Consider the following 22,461-nt stretch of genomic DNA (forward strand, 5'->3'; position numbering starts at 1 on the left):
TTTGAAAATTTCAAAAATTTTGTATTTTTTGAAAATCAGAATTCCGGGGATATCTTTGAATATCATGCTTCAAATGAATTCAATCATAACTTAAAATGTTTGCTTTAATGCCATTAAGTCGAAGTTAAAAGATGATTACGATAGCTATATTGGTTGATTTGATTTTTATGATGATTGTTGAAAATTTCGATTTTTTCCAAACATTTTAAGTTATGATTGAATTCATTTGAAGCATGATATTCAAAGATATCCCCGGAATTCTGATTTTCAAAAAATACAAAATTTTTGCAAATTTTCAAATAAATCAAAATAACGATTATTGCTATCGCCTTCATCTTCGAACTCAGTCAAAAGGACATCCAAACAAATTTTTTAAGCCATCATTCAATCAATTCAGAACATTTTTTTAGTTATCGTGGGACAACCGATTTTCGAAAAAATTCGGAAATTAAAAAAACTAATCGATGAATTAAATTTTAATTAATGGCAACTGATAGGGGTCAACAATACCTACATTTGAAAAGAAAGATTCAATTCCATTCATCCATTAGCGAACAGTTGAAGAAAAACTTCGTTCAAGTAAAAAGTCTTCAAATTTTTAAATACGAATAATTTACATGGAATTTCCACTGATCTTGTTATCGATAAATCAGTCAATGTTCTTGAATATTCAGTGAAATTTGATTTCTCAATTTCATATGACAACGAGAATTACTGGAAATCATGAAAATTCAGGAAAATTTTCTTCTAAATTTCCAATCTATTGCTTAATTTTCGCGATAGGTTTGAAAATCAAAATTGTCATTAAAAATTCAATAATCATCCATAATAAAAAACTTAATTTTATCGAACTTCCAAGATGAATTCGAAATTCCCCTAGCAATTTAGTCTGAAATTGAATTTAAGTTCAGAATATTCAGTGTCGAGATAACACAAAAAATCAAAAACTTAATTTTGAGCGATCCCAAATCTTCCCTTCGGAAGCAAAAATTTCCGAGCATCCATCAAAACTTCCCAATTTTTCCCATGAACTCCCGAACGGGCAATTAAGCCCCGAGTGTATGGACCCAATTATTGACCCCATCAATCCTTTCTCCCCGCGCGTGCCATTTAATCCCCAGGAAATGACCTTTCCGTTTGGATAATCCATCCGAGACGCGAATGAAAATGTATTTGAGTAACAATCCGTCCCTTTCATCGCACCTCCACTGTCCCGCGGGACAAAGAGCGACTCCCGAACAAAAAAAAACCCCGTAATTGTAGAACTCTTTTCCACGTCCACACGTATGTGACGAACGCGTAACTAATTATGTCGAGAGGGGCCTTCTGAATGGATTAAAAGTTTTTCCCCATTCTTCTCTCATCCTGATATAATGAGTAAAATCCCGGCTAACCCACGCTCCGCTGGTGAATTTTATCCTCTGTATATTTTTTTTTCATACCCGTCTGCACTCAAAGTTGGAGGAAATTTATCTACGGCATTCACCTGAATATGAGAAAGCTCGTGCGCACGTATATCGCTTGCACACGTTTCTCATGAGCTCGGAGGGGTGTTGCTTCATATTTCTAGGGTATATTGCCACGAGGATGATGTGTCAGGTGAGACTGAGTTGGTGGGTACATTCAGGCCAATAAAACAATGTCTGGGGAGTTTTATTGTGTCATCCGGGTGAATTTATTCCGGGTTTTGTTGGCGACTGCGACGAGAGAGATAAGTGTATTGGGCGGGGATAGTTTGGAGATTTCCCAGGGAATCTTGGGTAAGAGGGTTAAATATTACCTGTCGTGCGCGGCAAAGACGAAGTGTTTAATTAAAAACTGAAGAAAAATTACGATTTTCAATTTCATTTTATCTTTGATCTAGGAATATTAATTTGAGACATTAGAACTGAACGAGAGACCCATTTCTCTTTCTGTAGAATAGTTATAATGCATGCCTTAATGTCTTCATTTGTGACACTAAAGATGATTTAAATTTAGGGCCACAAACTTGTTTAAAAAAAAGGACAAAATTGTCTTAATTTTCATTAAAAATCCGTCATTTTTTTCTCGACATTTCTTCAAAATCGGAGAATTTCCTCAAATTTTTATCCATTCAGATTCACTCACTTCCAATTAATCGAAGCATCCCCAGCATTCAGGGACAAACCCCGCAAATAATCTCTGAATCATAAACACTCAAAATCAAAATGATTGTCTCAACAATAGTGGAGTATTCAATATTGAAAGTCGATGTAACGAGGTAAATAAAATAGCCCTAGCCACCCCTTCCTCTATGGATTTCCTGTCGTTCCATCACAATTATTTGAAGATAACTACCAGCGATGTAACTGGATCGGAAGTTCTCCGTTCTTTTTAATTAGAGGAGAACAGACGGAATCGCTCCAATAAGTCCATTCTCTCGCTCCTTATACTCTCGTAATAACTTCGATCGAAAAACGATGAACAATAATTGGAGTTAAAAATACACTTGTGGTTAATTAGGAATAAAAAGCACTTCAAGCTACTGTTGAACTTTCTGCATTACATGTTCCATTCATTCAGCAAAAAAAACTATTCAGTATTATATCTTCGATTTTCTTGTTAAATATGATTGCAACCTGCGAAACGTTAATTTAGCCTCGACGAGTCGTGAAAGGTAATCAGCTCGCCGTGATACTTCCACAACTCCAATCACTTTTGCACCCCCTGAAGATATCATCAAAGCCCGAAAGTACAGCGTATACGACACAGCGAATCAGTCATAACCGGCAATGGCTTTTCGTTCGATGAAATATCCCGTGAAATGTGGGCACGGCTGCATAAATGGATTGGCAAACTCCAGTTGTAGGAGAGCTCTGACTCATTGCCCCCGCCTCCCCCGGCCCCTACACATCATCCCCCAATTCTCTATCATGGGTTGGGTCATTCGTTCCAGTCTGTTTCTCTCAATGGTGCGTGTATGGATGCATCATTGATGCAAAAAGCTCGCCACATTTGCTTCCAATTAATCATGTATACCACTCTATTTCATCATTTTGGAATCTCCGGAATGAATGAAACGATAATCGAGTAGGAAACTCGCATGTTTTTTTTCCTCGAATATATTCCGCCAAGAACCCATATTTGACAAGGAAACACACGGAAAATAGTTTGATAATTATTTACTTGCTCTTAAAAATTGCATTTTTTAAACGTTCACATGGAGAGAAATGTTCAGTAAAAATTACGGAACTCACAATTGAATGAGTGAATACTCACCGATTACAGAATCGACTCAGAAAATTTAAGTGACGGTATCGCAATTTTTCACAGGAAATTCAGATAAAAATTACGGAACGCTCTGGAAAAATTCGGTGACAGTTCCGTAAAATTTCCTACAACCATATTTCGCTGCGGAATTACGGACAAGATTCGTAATCTTTATTGAATATTTCCGTCCGTGTAAAAAGGCCTGTGACGTCAACTCACCGGAGGCCGAAATTTTCGCGTGGCGCCATCAAGCGGTTTAGTACAACTGCTGAGATCTAGGAAAATACTCTGTACATGTATTTGGCTCCAAAATGTCTGAAAAACCGGATCGAGTGATGAAAGCTCCTTATAAATATTGTTCTGCACCAGGATGTAAAAATACAACAGTGAAAATTATACAACCACGACTGTCGACACTTTTTTTTTTTTTTTTTTTTTTTTTTTTTTTTTTTTTTNTATTAACCTACAATGGGTTATTTACAATCATTTGGGTGATGATTACATATCCATTTTACTTAGCTTGTTATATTACTTTAGTTACAGTAGTCTTTGGTCGTTTAGATTCTAATCTTGTTAGTTTTAATAAACTCGTGTATAATTTTAATAGGTTCTAGTCAACTGTCGACACTTTGACACAGATTTAAACCCACAAAATCTATCAACATAGTCACGTCTACCGTTGGTAAATTCCCCGAACACGCCTTTTGAAAATCATTTTTCAGCACAAACTTCATTTGTTACTGCCAATATATGTTTTTATCCACTTTTAATAATTCTTTCAAACATAACCCCCTCGATTTGTTTCGGTTGAACGTCTCGCACTTTGAGAGGCTAGAATAACTCAATAGCGCTGTGAGTAGTCGCAAGAGGAACTTGATTCCTGTGAGTTGACGTCATGAACCCAAAAAAGTGTTCAAAATTGATGCATTTTTAATCAGTTATTCCAAAATATCCAGACTTTTCGGAAAAGTTTCTCTATGGAAGTTCCGTATTGTAAATAAATAAAATGGATAAAATAAATATGCGAATGTCATTCCCCGAGAACTAAATGGCATACATCTAGAAAAAGAATTAATGGAGTATCAACAACTGAGTCCATATCCCCCGGGGTTAATTGTCAATGCTCAATTATTCCTCTTTCAGATGAAGATAAGATCCTGAAGGGGATCGGGATAATGAAGCCAAGTGCACTCTTCTGAAACACTTTCCTCTTCTCTCGCATATCCAATTCCATTTTATTCTGGAGTGGGTGGGGGGGTATCGCGAGACATCGGACAGAACAGAATAGAACAAGAGCTTCTATCTAGAACTTATATCGCAGTGTGACTCATGAATAATATTTGAGTATTCTTCAGTGAGTGGTAAATACGAAAAACAACGAATGGTTCAGTTCTCCTTTCTGTTTTAAAGTCGAACGGTCGGGTTTCATCGCGGATGAGGGGCACTTTGAATATTCATGGGTTATCTGTGGGTGGAGATCGGGATGCGGAGGGAATTGAGGAAAATTGGTAGGAGTTTTATATCAGGAGTGGGTGCTTGAGGAAATATTGAATTGTTTCGGTAATTTCTGGGGGGAGGGGGGTGACGCAAATCGACGTTGAATTAATTGGGGGAGAGGCGGAAGAATAGAATTTCGTTGGGGAACTTTTCAAACTTCCCTTTGAATTTTATTTTGTGATTTATAGGGTTTATTTGTCGGAGTTGACGCAGTGGAAAAATTAGTGTCTGAAGTTAGGACACTTCTGCGCCCTTTTTGAGACGTTTGTGTCTTAAAATTTAGGGCATTTTAGAGTGTGAAATTAAGATATTGAGCCGTTTTTTTAAGACAGTCTTTTTTAAGACGTTTGTGGTCTCCAATTTAAGTCATTTTTTAAGTATGAAATTAAGAAATTGAAACGTTCTTTTAAGACAATCTTTTTTAAGAGGTTTTGAGTTCCCAAATTTAGGCCATTTTTAGAGTCTCAAATAAAAATATTAAGACGTGGTTTTAAGACGGTCTTTTTTAAGGCATTTGAGATCCCGAAATTAGATTATTTTTGGAGACTCAAATTAAGACATGAAGACGTTTTTTAAGACGGTCGTTAAGACGTTTGTGTCCCCAAATTTCGGTCTTTTTTAGAGTCTCACATTAGGACATTAAGACATGCAGTCTACACATTCTAAATGTGTTACTTGAAAAACGTCTATTTTAAGACACAAAAATTTACGATTTTCAACAAAAATTTGACATTTTTGTGACCAATATTTTCCATTAAGAAGCTTCGAATACCCTCCTATGTATCTCCAAACCCCTAAACCCAAAACAAAACAATGCAATAAAAAATAATAAAGAAAATTCAAATCAAAATGTGGAAAGAGTTCATATTCTCCTGTATCCCCCAGAATCGTGGAATATCAAGAATCTGAAATTCACTTTGCCGGAAATTCCCGGCTGAATGGGAATCGACGAGGGAAGTAGTCGGGATAATAATGAAAAGAAAAAAAAAGAAGTAGGTGGAGACAAAAAGACTGGGGAGAATAAAGAAGGAATGAACGCGCAGTGGTAGTGAAAGAGGGAGCAAAAAATAATCATGGCGCTGTGGGGCAGAGGGGGGAGCGGGGCTGGAGGAATGGCACGAGGCGAAAGCACGAGTGGAAGGCCGCCCGAGGCTTTTCCACCATTTATTTTTGCCTTTCACCCTTCGACGTGGAATTTCGCATTTCTTCTACTACTCAGCGAATGCATCCCCAAGCACTTTCCGCCAGTTTCCTTGGGCCCTCACTCCTGACCACCTTTCAGGCATTTTGTGCTCGGTCTACCTAGCGAGATCACATGAGTGCACTTGTCCACTGGGAGGATTTAGATATTCATGGGGGCGGTGAGGGGAGAAAATGTTATTCGGTACACTGAGAAACAAGTGGGAAATTGCTCTTGTGTTGCATATAGTGTAGTTATTTTTGCTAATAAATTAGCAATATGTTTCCGAATGGCTATTTTGCACATCATTTCTTGCTATCATGTATAAGTCATTGTTTATTTCAGTAGTGAAGCGGTAAACCGAGTCAAGTCGATTTTGACTATTAGCCAGTTTTTGCTGAATATCTCGGAATCTAAGAGAGATAGCAAAATTTTTCTCATGACTTTTTTTATAACGCTCTATTGGCTCTACAAAAAAGGTCGTGACAAAAATCTTTCTATCTCTTTTAGATTCCGAGATATTCGTCAAAAACTAGCCAATAGTAAAAAATGACTTAACCCGGTTTACCGCTTCGCTACTGATTTCAATTTATTAAATTGAATAAAGTTTCTTTTCAACTAATTTTGTCAGATTTTCAACTTAGTTGAATGTTATCACCATCATTATTCTTATTATCCCTTTCTTCTATACAACCGATTGTCTTTTTACGGTTCTATCTCTCCCCTCAGCCCTTCGATAAAATGTTAATAGAGAAATTTTATTTACACATACTTGAATGAATTTGAAACATCACATTTGAAGAAACCGTGAGAAAGCTCACTTTCAGGGAAATTCATGAAAAATTCGAAATTTTCAACAATCATAAAAATCAAATCAACCAATATAGCTATCGTAATCATCTTTTAACTTCGACTTAATGGCATTAAAACAAATATTTTAAGCTATGATTGAATTCATTTGAAGCATGACATTCAAAGATATCCCCGGAATTCTGATTTTCAAAAAATACAAAATTTTTGCAAATTTTCAAATAAATCAAAATAGAGATTATTGCTATCGCCTTCATCTTCGAACTCGGTCAAAAGGACATCCAAACAAATTTTTTAAGCCATCATTCAATGAATTCAGAACATTTTTTTAAGTTATCGTGGGACACCCGATTTTCAAAAAAAATCGAAAATTGAAATACTAATCGATAAATTAAATTTTAATTAATGGCGATCGGTGGGGATTAACAATACCTACATTTGAAAAAAAATGAATCGATTCCATGCATTCATTAGCGAACAATTGGAGAAAAATTTTGTTAAAAACCGAAAACTTGAATTTGAAGGATTACAGATTACAGTTCCGCTTGGACATCCTCAATAAAGAATTTCGTGTTTATCATGATAAACCCACATACCCCTCGAATTCAATATTCCAAAATTAATCAGAACTCCATCGCCCGATTATCGCTCAACCCCAAAAACTCGACCGCCGGCGAATTTCCGTCAATTTCGAATCCACCGAATACCGTGACTCATTACTGGTCAGACCTGTTAATGAAAATACCCCCGGGAATAACCATTCCGGCAATAACGACAAAGTTAATATTTGCAAAGCCCAACTGGGCACTGGGTTTAATTATTGTGCCCCCCCCTCCGGAGTTTTCCGAGAGGAAAGAGGGTCATGAATTATAGCTCCGTAATAAAACCTACATAACCAAGTACACAACGGGTAATAATTATCGTAGCAACTCATCCGAGAAAAATTGCGCTTAATTTACTAGCCTATCTGTCTCGCCGGGGAAAGAGAAATTAATTCAATGGATTTTCCAGTCTTTTGTGGTTTTTAGGAATTTCTTTTCCGACTGTTGAATATTTTTTGCTGAAAATTTGACGATACACTTAAGGAATTTTAAAAAAATTGAAAAATCTTATTGGAATTTTTTATTGGAATTCTTCGATTGGAATTCTTTTTTTTAATTTCAATGAAAATTAGTAGAAATCAGGAAAAATCCGGTAAATATATTCTGGAAGGTTCAATTAATTAAAAATTCAGCGTGATTCGGCACTTAATATTCTACTTTTTATAAAAAATTCAAGTAAGTCAATTCAAGTTGTCAAATTTCCATCTCACTTCCACTGAAAACTTATAAATTCTCTTGATTTCTCCTTAAAAACATGAATCTTCAGTACCAAATTATCCCAAATTTTCAATAAATTAATAATTCAAAGGTCCATCGATCCCAATTCTCCAGATTTCTATTCATTTTCATGGAATAATTGAACTAAAATTCACAATTTTTAGCGATTGTTTCCCTAAAATTGTGATTTTTCAATGTCGAAATTCTTTAAAATTTAAACAGAATTGTTACGTGACAAAAAACGTCAACAAGTAGTCAATTTTGAGCTGCTTTCCCATTTATTCCCACAGTTATCTTAATCCGAGACTTCTATTCCCCCGGTCGCTCCCGAAAACCTCCGCCCAATGAATACAAAACCCCCCCGACTCTTTAAAAAAACTCCTCCGTTCGCCATCATTCCAGATTACAGTGAATAATTTCGGATGGCGTTGAGGTGCGTCGACGCGGGAGACCGTTAAATCCCCCTGGCGCGATGTCCAAAATCCCAGATATCCACCGTAGACTAAATCCCCACGAGTGGGCGGGGGTGTACTAGTACACAGAAGGGCCACCGCCCTTGCTTGAGGGGCCTGTGTTAACCACTACTTAATCAAGTCGACAGGGAGGAAACCGGAAAACCGCACATCAACATCCTGATTTGCCTATCCAAACGTGTAATGTCCCATTATCCTCGTAGCCATCCTCAACCCTGTAAAACCGAGTGCAGTGTTGGGAAAAAATTGAAACTTCGTGGAAAGTTGAATAGTTCAATATCACCAGGAGAGCGATATTAAATTCGATTGAGGGGAGGAAAAATCGCGGAATTTCACATTTTAATGAAAATTTCAGGGATTCGACAGGAAAAATTCAGAGAGAAGGAATGAAACATTTGGAAAAATACCGAGAGAAAAACCTAGCTGATATTTGATGGAATGGGACAGATTTACTTGAGGAAAATCTATCCCTCTATCAGTTAAAATGTGGCCTAGTTGAAAGGACGTGCCACCGTCAATTGATTCACATAATTGTTGAAAATTGTTCATTTCTGACTGCATTAAAGTATATACAGTTCCCCTGGTTTACAACAATTTATTTTTGCAATATTAAATTTCTCATCCAATTATCGCAGACATCGGAGTCCCCCAAACAGTCAGAGATTTCATCTGACAGAATTTAATAGTGAAATTCGTCATTCTTAATGATCCTATTTCGGTTGGGAATACCCCCCGCAGAAGCATCGGACTTAAGAATTTTTGAAGAAGTGCCAAGAATCCTTTTATCAGAATGTAGACTTATTTCCTATTTCAATGCCAAAAATTTGAGGCGATCCCTTTATCCGCGTTTTACCTTCCGAAATGTCTCAGACATGTTCCTTCATTCTCCTTGAGATGGAAAGAACTATAAAGATACTCATTACTATTCGGAGAAGTTGGAGAGTTCAACAGAAGAATAGTGTATTGTCTCATAATCAAGCTTTTATGCAAACTTCAACTCGATTTTTATTCGCTCTTCATTCACATCAAATAAACTATTTTTGAAAGACTAAAAAAATTCCTACATTCAAATTAGGAATTTGACGTCACCAGTAAGTAAAATATTAGTTCGATGAATGAACAAATGAACGAATAAAGAAATAAACAAACCATTTCCGTTGGAATAAACAACTGAATTTATTAATTTCCACCGAAGCTTTTATTCAAACTTCAACTCGATTTTTATTCGCTCTTCATTCACATCAAATAAACTATTTTTGAAAGACTAAAAAAATTCCTACATTCAAATTAGGAATTTGACGTCACCAGTAAGTAAAATATTAGTTCGATGAATGAACAAATGGACGAATAAAGAAATAAACAAACCATTCCCGTTGGAATAAACAACCGAATTTATTAATTTCCACCGAAAAAAAGTATAAAAATGTCAACTGGTATTTTATCTCTCCCCGCGTCGCCAGAAATTATTCACGACCGCTATCTCTCCACCGACGAAAGCCTCATATTTTATTTACATCAGAATGACAAGATAAACGTGGATTTAACCAGTGGAATCGGCTCGTCTCCTCCTCTCGCGGGGGAAAAAAATCACGAAAAAAGGGAGAAAAATTGTTTCAAAATTTCGCCATCGAAATCTGGTAATTTCACGTCGAGTGCCGGTGTTTGGATGTAAAGGGTATGTCACGTATAGTTGAAAGGGTGCAGGACAAAATGAGAGGTATATCCAGTGGGAATGAAGTGACGGGGGGAGTCGGAGCCCTTCCCCGTGGTCTGCCACTGACAGGGCATCCTTCCCACCCGTCTCGCCGTCCTCTCGTTCGCAGCGCGATTTCCAACTGAAATTCAACAGCACACCCATTCCCACTTTCGAGGATCAGATTGGCGGGGTTGAGTGCCGCGGAAAACCATCGGGAAATGCGATATGGTTCGAGGATATTTACTGAGTTGCTGGGGCTCAAAAGGAGTGGTCAAACAGAATGGTTAAACTCGAAGGTTATTCCTCTCGTTTTTCTTCTCATTTTGCGCACGACGAGGACTGCAGGCGGTTAATTCGCTCTCGAGGGCTCGATTTTATTGAAAAGTTTGTCAGTGTTGTTAATAGTTCTTGGTGTCTTGTTCTCATGATAATTTTCGTAGTAGTAAGTGCTCTCGTGAGACATTTATCGAGACAATTTCACGGAGGAAAAGTTCAATAAAAATTACCAGAAAAAAACGTAAGAATTACGTTTCCAAACGTAATCCGCGAGCGAAGTAAAATTCAATAAAAAGTGTGAGTCGGAACTGAAATTGTACGAGTCGCCACGTAAATTCTACGATTTGTTCCGTAAAAATTAACCAGCCGTCTGATGACTCACCGCTGTGGGGACAAGTCGTTCCGTAATTTTTCCCCAACGATTGAGGAATTTTACGGAACGGAACGTAGAAATAACTCAACAGCTTCATAAAAATTGTTGAACGTTCATGAATTTTTGATTTTCGAGGCATAATAAGTCGGCGAGTTTCTGTAAGATTTTACTTCTTCGGGAAAAATTACGTGACAATTTCGTACTTTGTTCGGTGATGAACCTGAAAATTCGCTGAACGTTTCAGATTTCGTCTCTTCCATTCCTAGAAAAATTGCCGGAAAACGATTCCCCATTGCGGATTACGTGAATTGTTCCGTAATTTTTACTGAATATTTCTCTCCGTGAAGTGATTGTTATTGAGTAGTGTATATCTGTGTCCAATAAACACTTATAATTTCCATCGAACAAATGATAATTACAACAGGAAACTACACTGTTAGAAATTTCTTGAAATTTCAGTCACAATGTCATCTGAATTTTCAATGTTGCGAGTTTGAATTCAATTTCAAACGAAAACGTTCACTAAATTTCTCATTCATCTTGAAAATTCAAGGAAATTGGGTTCTTCATGTCAAAGAATCATTGATTTTTCAATGACCGCTTGAATTTTCAAACTCATCGCGAAAATTGAACACCACATGCACTTCAATTTTCAATAGATTGAAAATTGAGAGAAGTTATTGCCTGAATTTTCAAAATTTTCAAGGTTTTTCAGTGCCGTATGGACCTGAAAATCAAGAATTACTTGAATATTCAAATTATTTGATTCGTCAATGAAGAATTCTACAAAAATTTCATGTAACTTTGTCGTTTGTTAAAAATTTCTTTCAAAATGATTAATCAATTCATTCTTTCCGTTAACTATTCATTCGTTAACTATTAACGAATGGTAGAGTTGAATAAGACCAAATAAATATTCGCTGAAAGTTAACGAATGGTTCACTTAAAAGATGAAAGTCGAGGACAAAAGGCTTTTCAAATATGCATTTGTTAACTATTAACGAATGAAATTGGTGAGACCGAATAGACCCCAAGCTTCAACCAAAATCTATTTGTTAACAATAACTAATCATTTCCATCAGTGTACAATTTTCTTGCCGTCAACTGTGACATTGGGAAAACTAAATAATTTCGAGGGGACAATTATTGTTCAGAAAAAATATTCACTCCTCGTCAATGTATTCCCTCTATTGCATAAACCTACGGAGCTCCCTCAGATGATGCAATCAGTCTCCCGAGGGCATTGGGCAGAACATTTTAAACCACAATGGCACATCAAACAATTATTTCAAACTCCTGAGGCCAAAATTAGTCATCATAACACAAAAAATTGGAAATTCCGAATTCGTCGAGTGCAATGCTTCCACTCGAAAGCAACTCAAATATCACCCCTGAAAAGTTTTCCCAAGCATTCACCGATGTACATGCTCTTTAAACCAGAAAGGGAGGCCTACATCCCCGATGTATATTTAGAATCCCCGTAACCTTTCAGGGTGGCACAAATTCAGTCCGCGAAGTGTTCCTCGTCAAACAAAGCATCGAGCCTCACGTACATTGCCCCTGAGACATTACGCTCCACTCGCGGGGGAAAACAACACCCACAAGACGTTTCTTTATTCCTCGCACACATGCAGCGATTTTGAGGATCCTTCGACTCCTCTCTCTCGCTCTCTCCCTCTCCTTTGCATTCATTTTATTTAATGCCGGGTCACGGTCTTGCTCGCAAGAGCCACCACAAAGGGCCACTTAACCTTCCTGTTTTCTCGAACGGAGAAAAACTTGGCCCCGATTTTTCCACCAGAATTTTCCGCTCGTTTGATACGAATTTTTAAGTCCCCCAGTTTTTTGTGAATATTTTATGTTTCTCGTTATAAAAGTTCATGCTGTCCCCGTTCAGTCGAGAGCATTGATTTATTTATGGACGAAAATTCTGAATGACGCCATCGCCCCAGTGTCTCCAAGGTCTCATGATTTCACCTCGTAATCACTGTAAAAACTAGTATTTTTAAGACGTTTTACACACAGAAAAACCCAAACGTAAATTACGTTTTGACAAACGTAACTTACAATTAACGACAATATGATATCTGGTGGCTTTTTTTTCGTCATGAAAATCGGAATTTGGGCTTTAATGAAGAGTATTCTGCGGTCAAAATAAAAACGTAAATTACGCCTAAACAAAACGTATTTTACGTTTATCAAAAATACGGAAAAATCATCGTAATCTACGACAATTTTGAGCGTAATTTACGCTTCAACTTCAAGTGTAAAAGACGACTTCTTAAACGTAATTTACATTTAGGTTTTTTTTTGTGTGTAATTTACAACGTTATAATTGCGGCTTAAAATACGACGTTTTTTCGCTCTAAGAAAAGATCTAATTGTTTCTTAATTTGAGACCCAGACCCTGAAACTGATTAATTTCGAGAACTCATCTTAAAAAAGGGGAGGTAAACGTTTCAATTTCAGGCACTACACGGAGAGAAAAGTTGGGTAAAAATTACCGAAACAATCGTGGCAAATTTTACATTTTACAATTTTTTTCAATGAATAAATGATCCAATCGGTAAAAGATTCATGTTTTTTTTAAGAACACGTTTGTAAACACATTAGCATTTTTGTATTTTTTTAGCAGAATAAACGACACGGTTTGAGTGTTTCAAATAAAAAAAGAAATGTGTGTCTTACTGTCTTAATTTGAGACACTAAAAATGAATTAAATTCTGGCCCTGAACGTCTTCAAAAACCGGATAAAAGTGCCTTCATTTCGGCCATTAGTTTATTCTAGTCGTGAAGTTCACTGTTCACTGGCAATTTTTATCGTGTTTAATTTCCACTAAAAGTTCAGAAATTTCAAAAAAATCAGGAAAATTCATGGAAAAATTGAAAATTCATGTCATTTTATTTCTGAATATTTAGGTTCACTTGAAAATTCAATGGAGTTGTGAAATTTCTCTTAATCTCTCTTACTTCTACCTAAAACTGGAAATTTCATAATCATCTTTCCCCTAAATCCGATTTAATGTCACTCTCATGAGAATTGCGATCACATTTTCCACGAAATTTCAAAAAATTTCCAACAGTGTTGATCGATTTACAATACATCCTGCACTTTGTGGAGGATGAATTAAATTTTGGGACACGTGCCAATCTCGTCGTGGACCTGTGATCATCCCTGGTGTATAGCGAACGTTAATCGTGGTGGCATCAGCCACGTCGGAACGTTTTAGTCCAATATCTCGAGTAATTAACACCTTACGCCCAGACGTGTTGCGGCATGTACTCATGATTTCCCAACGGGGTTTAGCGTACCCGTGCAAACTGCATCGAGCATCGGGATGTGCACTTCGCATGGTGGAGGTGAGAGTGTTTTCAAATTTGGGTTTTTTTATGATGCTAATCGAGAATCAACACCTTAAACAACTTCATAAAGAGAAAACTCGCTCATTCTAGGGAGGTTTTTCTTCAGAATGAGACAGAGAAGGTAAATTTTTTATGATTTTTGAAGATATTCCCCCATCAAAAAATATATAATATGGGCCAATTCCATATATTTTTTAAATTTATAAAGAATCCATACAAAAATATATAAAACATATATTTTATGTATTCTCTTTATGTAAATTGGGCCAATTAAAGATATTTTTTAATATATTTTCCAAAATTAAAATTTTTCCGTGTGAGATTTTAATTTTTTTATTTAAAATGACGATTGAATTGATGATTTTTCCTGTTCTAAAATTATTTTATAATCCTAGGGCAATATAATTGATGTTTAATTGGTCCCAAAAACTGTTGAAATTTTTATTACTCCTAATTCACTGTAAAAAAAAATAGAAATTTCATGAACAGTCGACTAGTAATTTTCAGGATAGTGACTCTGAATGCGGTTTAGGGTGCAAAAAGATCATGAAATTACAGATTTCCCTGAAAATTCAATGAAATTACAACAATATATTGACTATGTTATGACGAAGTTTTTCCATAAAAAATGACAGGTACTGGAATGAAAAACCCCGGAAAATTTCCTCAGAATAAAAAAAGCTGGCCCGTTATGCCCCAGTAATTAAAAAGAATAGATTCCATCGATTGATCAACGAATTCCATCACAATCTGCCAGATAATCAATTGACAATAAAATTAGGTTCACGAATCTCCAGAAAATCGATGGCAACGGAAATCGAAGATGGAAGATCACCTGATGATTGTAAATCCGAGTGAATTCGTCGAGTAATTGAGTTCCACACCCATCAATTACACCGGAGAAACCAATAAAAGTCGCTGTTTCATCTGCCACCCTCGGATTTGGAATCCAAATCATGCGGGTTTCCTCTGAGAGGTACCATTTACAGATTCTCGATGAGTCACGAATAGTCATTTGCTATTTATAAGCCCCCAGAAATTGCTAATATTTTGCGACTAGAATTCCGAAAATAAAACGCGACAATTTCGTGTCAACACTTCATGGAGACAAAACACGAAAATCTTATTATTTGTTCACAGCAAAACAATTTGTTATATTCGTTCAATACACATTTATATATTGTAAAATGTAATTGAGATGCTGTTAATTATCCGTGATTTTTTTCTCAATATTCTGACGCAACTCAAGCGAAAAAATTTCGTGATTAACATTTTTTAGAAGATGGAGTTTTTAATTGCGGATAATTCGAAAACGACAGAGTGAAATTTCCCAATCTTTCTTTCATTTCAAAGACATTTTTTCGAGCTCAAAAATGAGCCATAACTCAACCAAATCGCATCGTTTGGTCAAGAGAAATCGCCAAGTGAAGATGGTCTACTGGGTTTTACCACACCATAATAATTATCACACCTCGGTTCGTTACGCCTTCCCCTAATGATTACATTACCCTCAAGATTGCATGTTAACTCAGAAGGTTTTCAATAAGTCACGAATAATCATTCTCTATTTATAAGCCACGAGAAATTGATAATATTGCGCGACTAGAGTTCCGAAAATAAAACGTGACAATTTTGTATCAACACTTCACGGAGACAAAACATGAAATTCTTATTATGTATTCACAGGAAAACAATTTCCATGATTTCCATGATTATCCATAATTTTTTTCTCAATTTTCTGACGCAATTTAATCAAAAAAACTTCATGAATGAAATTTTTTAGAAGAGAATGGAATTTTCAATCGCGGATAACTCTACAACGGCAGAGTGAAATTTCCCAATCTTCCTTTCATTTTAAAGGCATTTTTTCAAGCTCAACAATGAGTCCTGACTCAACGAAATCGCACCGTTCGGCCAAGAGAAATCACCGATTGAAGATGGTCTACTAGGTTTTACCACACCACCACAATTATACCACCGCGGTTCGATAAGCCTTTCTCCTAATAATTTCATTACCTTCAAGATTGCATGTTGACACAGAGGGTGTTACCCTCGGCTGACTGGTCACAGCAAGAAGAAACGGTGTTGCAGTAATCTGAAATGTTTTAGATTTCGGCACATCCTGTTTCAAAACACTGTAACTCTTGGCGCGTCTTCTGAACAACGGTGAATCCAGAAAGCTATCATCATACTGCGGCATGTTTCCCCGAACGCAATTACCCCAGAATTATCCCCTGCACAATTTGTTTTTCCATCTCATCATTATTTGCGGTTGACAAACACCCTTTACTGTAAGACCTCGAGGAAGTGTAAGCCGAGCCGTCAAAGTTCCACCGCAATCGGCAGCTACTGCATCTCAGTATCCGTTGACATTCGTGTTCAGGATCTTGCGGTTATCTCCAACCTCTGATATCAGTCTACTCAGTCGACTCAACAGCCCAGAATGATTCATCACTCGAAACCGCCAAAGTATTCCTCGATTTTTTCTCCTCTGTCGCCTCGAACTTTGACTCTGATTATGAAATCCACGATTTGGGGAGCTTGCGGGTCGCTGAGATTGCTCGGGAACGATGACAGTAGTGCTAAATATAATCTGTACACATTTGTCCGTTCGTATCTCCTCTCTCGTTCTATTTTCACACTTGGTTCATTCACTTTTCCCAACTTCCGTGTGCGGAAAAAGTAGACAAAACCGAAAACTGTCCATTCGCTGAGTTGATTTCTGTAGGATGAAGTCGTCTCTTCCTTTGCGAAAGCTTCTTCGTGTGTCTTGACAACCTCACCCAGCGATACCCAACTACAAACTGGCTACCGTGTAATAATCAAACTATAAACCGTCCACATAACGTTTTATCCACAGTAGAGCGAGCACACAATCGAGAGAAGGGAGAGTTAACAGAGTGTCAACCAATGATCCAAGGCGATTTTTGAACCGTGAAAAATTCCCCCAAACAAACTGCCTAGGCCATAAATTTCATTTGCGTCACAATCTTGAAATATAAAGTACTGAAAGAACAAGACATAAACTATAGGAACTAGTCTCAAGGAAGTCTTGCTTTAAGACATTGGACAATAAAATCTGTCTTATGGCTAGCTTCGCGATGACTAAAAGTTCGAATGTTAAAATGAGATGTTTTTTCCGTCCAAGAACAAGACGTTGGAAGACGTCACGAAATTTAAGACATTTGAAAACACGACGTCAACCACATTGAGACGTGGAATCATAAGCTATTTCTGGTGACTTATCTATTCTCTTCCAATTTATTGTCAAATGACTTCAAACATTACAAAAATGAATGAAGTATTTGGGAGACCAAATGAGACATCAAGAGTTTAGAACAAAAGATCCTCTAGTAGACCCCTAGAATGTGAAGAAAGCACGTCTTAAAGTCTCAATTGGAGACGCTAAAAGTGACAAATTAGGGATCAAGTGTCTTAATTTCGGACACTAGTTTTCCTAGTACACATCACAGTACATAATTATTAAACCTGGACTTGCGACCCAGTTTAAAATTGTAATTACAGCGACACTTTCCGCTTCCCGTAATACCACTCCCCAGTGCCTCGATATTTTCGGAGTTTGCGGACGCTTTGGTTTCACTTTCTCCCTCGTATTTTATAAAACACATGTGGCTTCAACAAATTTCTCCAGTCAAAACCGTAAAATCGGGGTTGAGACCGAAAATACTGGGGGCTTTTAACCGAATGTTTTGGTTTTACTGAGTTATCACTGGTGTTGGGTTGCAGCGCATGTGACTTTGCGAGGTAGTAGGAATGAGTTTGCTGTGAGATGTGCTAACCGATCGGACCTTGATCGCCAATCACGGGGACCCTACATGCTCCATTTGTTCAAGCTGTTCCACATCATCTCACTCAACTGTTTAACGAGTCCACACGAAAATTCAGGGGCGATGGCAGCTGAACCTTCTTCATCAGCTTTTTTCGCAGATTTTCCTCGGTCTTTCTTGCAGAAAAGAGATGAAATGAAGAGGAAAAATACGAAGAATTGTTTCAAGCCTAAAAACATCCCATTTAATGGTCTAGATTTGGTCGCAATTATTTGCAGTTGCAACTGAGGCTTGCGTCATTTATCACAACAAATGGAAGGTGAACCGACACGGGAGCGACAAGCAGCCAACCAGCTTGGCCGCGAATCAGAGGTGGACTGTCCGCTTCTGCAGGAGAGAAATTGGACAGTAAAATGGACTGACTTTGGCTTGGGAATGAAGGCTTGTCTATTTTAACAGACCGAGAGGGATTCTGTGGAAGACACGACTGTTGTAGAAGATGACGTGAAGACTTCTGAGATACATTAACTGATCTGCGCTAACAGTTGTGTCAGATGGAATTACGAAAGGTTCGAACTAGGCATTTTGATTGTTTAGATCTGTGAATGGGGAGTTACGTCAGCAGTGATTTGTATTAGGTTCAATTGGATCGAGTTGAAGTATTTTTCATGTTGACTGTGGAATTTTATCGGCAGATATTGAGAAGCTTCTAGTCGAATTTCTAGTGTTTTCTGGGGTTTTTCTTGAACATTTGTCAGAAAAGCCTTGTTCTCTTGTGGATTTTAAATTCAGAACATTCGAGTTCTTAAACTGAGAAAATTGTTTTTCTTGAATTGATAATCTTCAAGTATTTTCTGAAATAAGTAGACTTACGAAATTTTCTGAATCGAGTGAACAGTTCGTCCTCATCCTAAGGACAAAACAGGTTAAAACTATGAAATTAAAAAAATCTGTAATTTTATTTTGAGAACAAGGAACTTCTCCAAAGCCCTCACTTCAAATATAGATATGCTTCGACCAATATCCCCGGTATTTTCGTGATTAACCATCAGACTAATTCCGCCCGAGTTACTAAACGCCATAATCGGCTTAAACCCAGCAGGAATTCCGAGAATGGACATGTATCCCCTCGAAATTCTCAGTTTGCTACACATCCCCGAATATCTCGAGTTCCCAAATGCACCTCTGCGAACTCAAAACCATCCTCGAGTGACTCTCCACATCCCCAACTCCCCCCCCCCCACCCTCCCAGGACATTCGAAAAATTCTGAACTACTCCGGCATATTCTATGCTCAAGTTTCTCGCGAGCTTTTCTCCCCCCGAAGGTAAACAAGGGTGAGGCATGAATGATTCACGGGGCGGAGGTTAGAGTGGGTTTCGACGTTGCCGGTTAAGGAAGATCGACAGTTTCCACTGGAGTTACACCCAAAAATAGTTACATATTCATGAACTGCTGACGTAACTGGTGACACCCTCGGTGAATCTCCTATCTGTGCACGCGTGAAATGGCTGACTGGGGTGTGCGACATGGCGAACCATGCACAACGGGCATTTGCATGGATAGTGACGTCCAAGTTGAGCTTCTTTGATGAATTGGGAGGTTCACGAGTGCAGACCAATGATCACAGGTTGAGCAGCTGGTGGTATGGATTCATAATAGAGCACAACTGAATCAACCCAACAGTAAACTTCTCTTCTTACGTCTTAACACCGTAATTTTGACTGCAATCAATGATATTGAATTCTAGAAAATTTATAAGAGTGCCCGGGGCAGGTCCGTGTGTTCCACAGTCATACTTTGGCATCAGTGCATCAGTTGGAGGCTGAAAATCTCGGCCCAACAATAATTCAAAGATGAAAGCACTCATGAGCGTGATCCTTAAAGAGGTAATAATCTTGATCCTACGATTCCCTTTCAGTTTTACTTTTTGCAGGGATGATGACGTCCAAGTGGAGGTTCTTTGATGAATCGGGAGGTTCACGAGCGCAGACCAATGATCACAGGTTGAGCAGCTGGTGGTATGGATTCATAATAGAGCACAACTGAATCAACCCAACAGTAAACTTCTCTTCTTACGTCTTAACACCGTAATTTTGACTGCAATCAGTGATATTGAATTCTAGAAAATTTATAAGAGTGCCCGGGGCAGGTCCGTGTGTTCCCCATGTCATACTTTGGCAAAGTACTTTCAAAGATGAAAGCACACATGAACATGATCCTTCAATAGGTAATAATCTTGATCCCACGATTCCCTTTCAGTTTTACTTTTTGCAGGAATGATGACGTCCAAGTGGAGGTTCTTGGGAGGTAGTTCACGAGTACTGGCCAATGATCATAGGTTGAGCAGCTGCTGGTATGGGTTCATAATAGAGCACAACTGAATTATCCTAACAATGAACTTTTCGTCCGTCTTAACATCGTAATTTTGACTGCAATCAATGATATTGAATTCCAGAAAATTTATAACAGTGCATGGGGCAGGTTCGTGTGTTCCACATGTCATACTTTGGCATCAGTACATCCGTTGGAGGCTCAAAATCTTGTCCCAACAATAATTCAAAGATGAAAGCACACACGAGCATGATCCCTAAATAGGTAATAATCTTGATCCCACAATTCCCTTTCATTTTTTTTACTCTTTCATGCTCCTCATTTCGGCTCTCTGAAGGACACGCGAGAGACCACGAGCCCCACCGCAAGTCCGGCCATAGAATTATTTTCAATGACCAGAAAGAAACGGAACAGAACAGACCAACTTAGGATTTAATGAGAGCTCCCTTTTCGAGGGGAAACGTACTCGCTCCTCTCTTTCACATCAATCTCCCCCTTCATCCAGCACGGATTTTCAGCAGAATACCATCGCTAAATTATCGACCTTGCCGGCGGCAAATCCCGTTGAGTTTTTTTCTTCCTTTTCATCACTCAGTTTTCCTCTTTTCATTCCTCAAATGCAGATGGAAGGGTTTGCGATAGGCGGTGCATACGGCAAATTCCAGGGTTCATTAGTGGAGATTTTTACCGGTGGCGAAGGTTCAACATTTTCATGTTTACATTTTGTTTTTGTTTATTATCTCAATTTTTATTGCGAAAATGCAGTGAAATTTATATTTTTTCATAGGAAAAAATTAATAAAATAGATAAATGAATGAATAAATAAATAAATGAAATGAAAACAAATGTAAATTTTCAAAATTTCCCTATTTCTCTCTATTTTTCAACAACTGATCAACTAAAATGAAATCCTCATTTTTTTTAGTTCATGTTTACATTTTGTTTTTGTTCAATCAAAACAAAACAATCAATTCGGTTTCTCAATTTTTATTGCAAAAACCGAGTGGAATTTACATATGTTCATTGAAAAAAAAATAGATGAATGAATGAATAAATAAATAAATGAAATTCAAACAAACAAAAATTGTTGACATTTCCCTATTTCTCTCTATTTTCCAACAACCGATCACTCAAAATTAAATCCTCATTTTTTTTCCTGTTGTTCTCACACAATAATTCGCCCCAGTTGCCACTTGATTCGAGTCTTACCCATCAAATCAACTAGAATTAACGATAATTACGTGAGTGAGTGTATACTGTAGTGTAATGAGATGTGTATGGCACCAGTTGGTACTGGAATTGATCGTCTTGTTCTGTTCTGTACTGTGGGTATTTCAAACAGCATCCTATTTCAGAAGGAAACACCGAGGGGGAGGGGGGGGGGTCATTAAACTGGGGATTGTAATGTGTATATCCTAGGGTACAAATAATACTGCACCTGTTACACCCACTAATGATAGGCCATCGTCAATCCTCGGATATCCGACCATTTTCATGCCAGCGAGTGCATTCAACTCATCGGAGTACATTCAAATCCGATAAAACGAGGGATTATTTATGCATGAGAATTTTCATTTTTCAACGGGAGATTTTTTTCTGGATTTTTTATTTAATTCGATTAATAGAGAGAATATTTCATTTTCATGCTATATACTGTTGATATTTTATTGTGCAAGTTGTTTCATTCAATATTTATTGTGATATTTCATTAACATTGAATAAAACAAATAACAGATCGTGAGATATTTTTTCGCAAATAAATTTTTAAAATAAGTCTTTTGCAATGTTTTATTTTCTCAAGAAGTGTCCACTTCCGCACGAATTTTCCCAAAAAATGAAGCCATTTAACTCATCGAAGTGCTTTCAAATCCGATAAAACGAGGGATTATTTATGCATGAGAATTTTCATTTTATAGCGAGAGATTTTTTTCTGGATTTTTTTGCTTTAATTCGACTAATGGAGAGAATATTTCATTCTCATGTTTATTTTAGTGTTTCATGATCTATTGTAGCTATTATATTTTATAATTCAAGTTGTTTCATTCACTATTTATTTGATATTAACACTGAATAAAACAAATAACAAATCGTTATATATTTTTTGCAAATAAATTTTTAAAGT

The 22,461-nt window shown here is 37.2% G+C and overlaps 1 protein-coding gene across 6 annotated transcripts in view; it reads right to left on the minus strand.

The window, feature by feature from the left end:
* The window catches only part of LOC107035665 (guanine nucleotide-releasing factor 2), a 99,036-nt gene that overhangs the window by 67,335 nt on the left and 9,240 nt on the right, over nt 1–22,461 (minus strand). The window contains exon 1 of one of the 6 annotated variants that reach the window (XM_015253200.1): nt 16,235–16,418. The exons of the other annotated variants lie outside the window; for them this stretch is intronic. Coding sequence (XP_015108686.1) covers nt 16,235–16,418 — 184 coding nt within the window. Of the gene's footprint in view, nt 1–16,234; nt 16,419–22,461 lie in introns of those variants that run through there. 6 annotated transcript variants of the gene reach the window in all.

The sequence above is a fragment of the Diachasma alloeum genome, unplaced genomic scaffold (assembly GCF_001412515.2).
Source record: "Diachasma alloeum isolate Michigan unplaced genomic scaffold, Dall2.0 Dall_scaffold_00199, whole genome shotgun sequence".
Lineage (NCBI taxonomy): Eukaryota > Metazoa > Arthropoda > Insecta > Hymenoptera > Braconidae > Diachasma > Diachasma alloeum.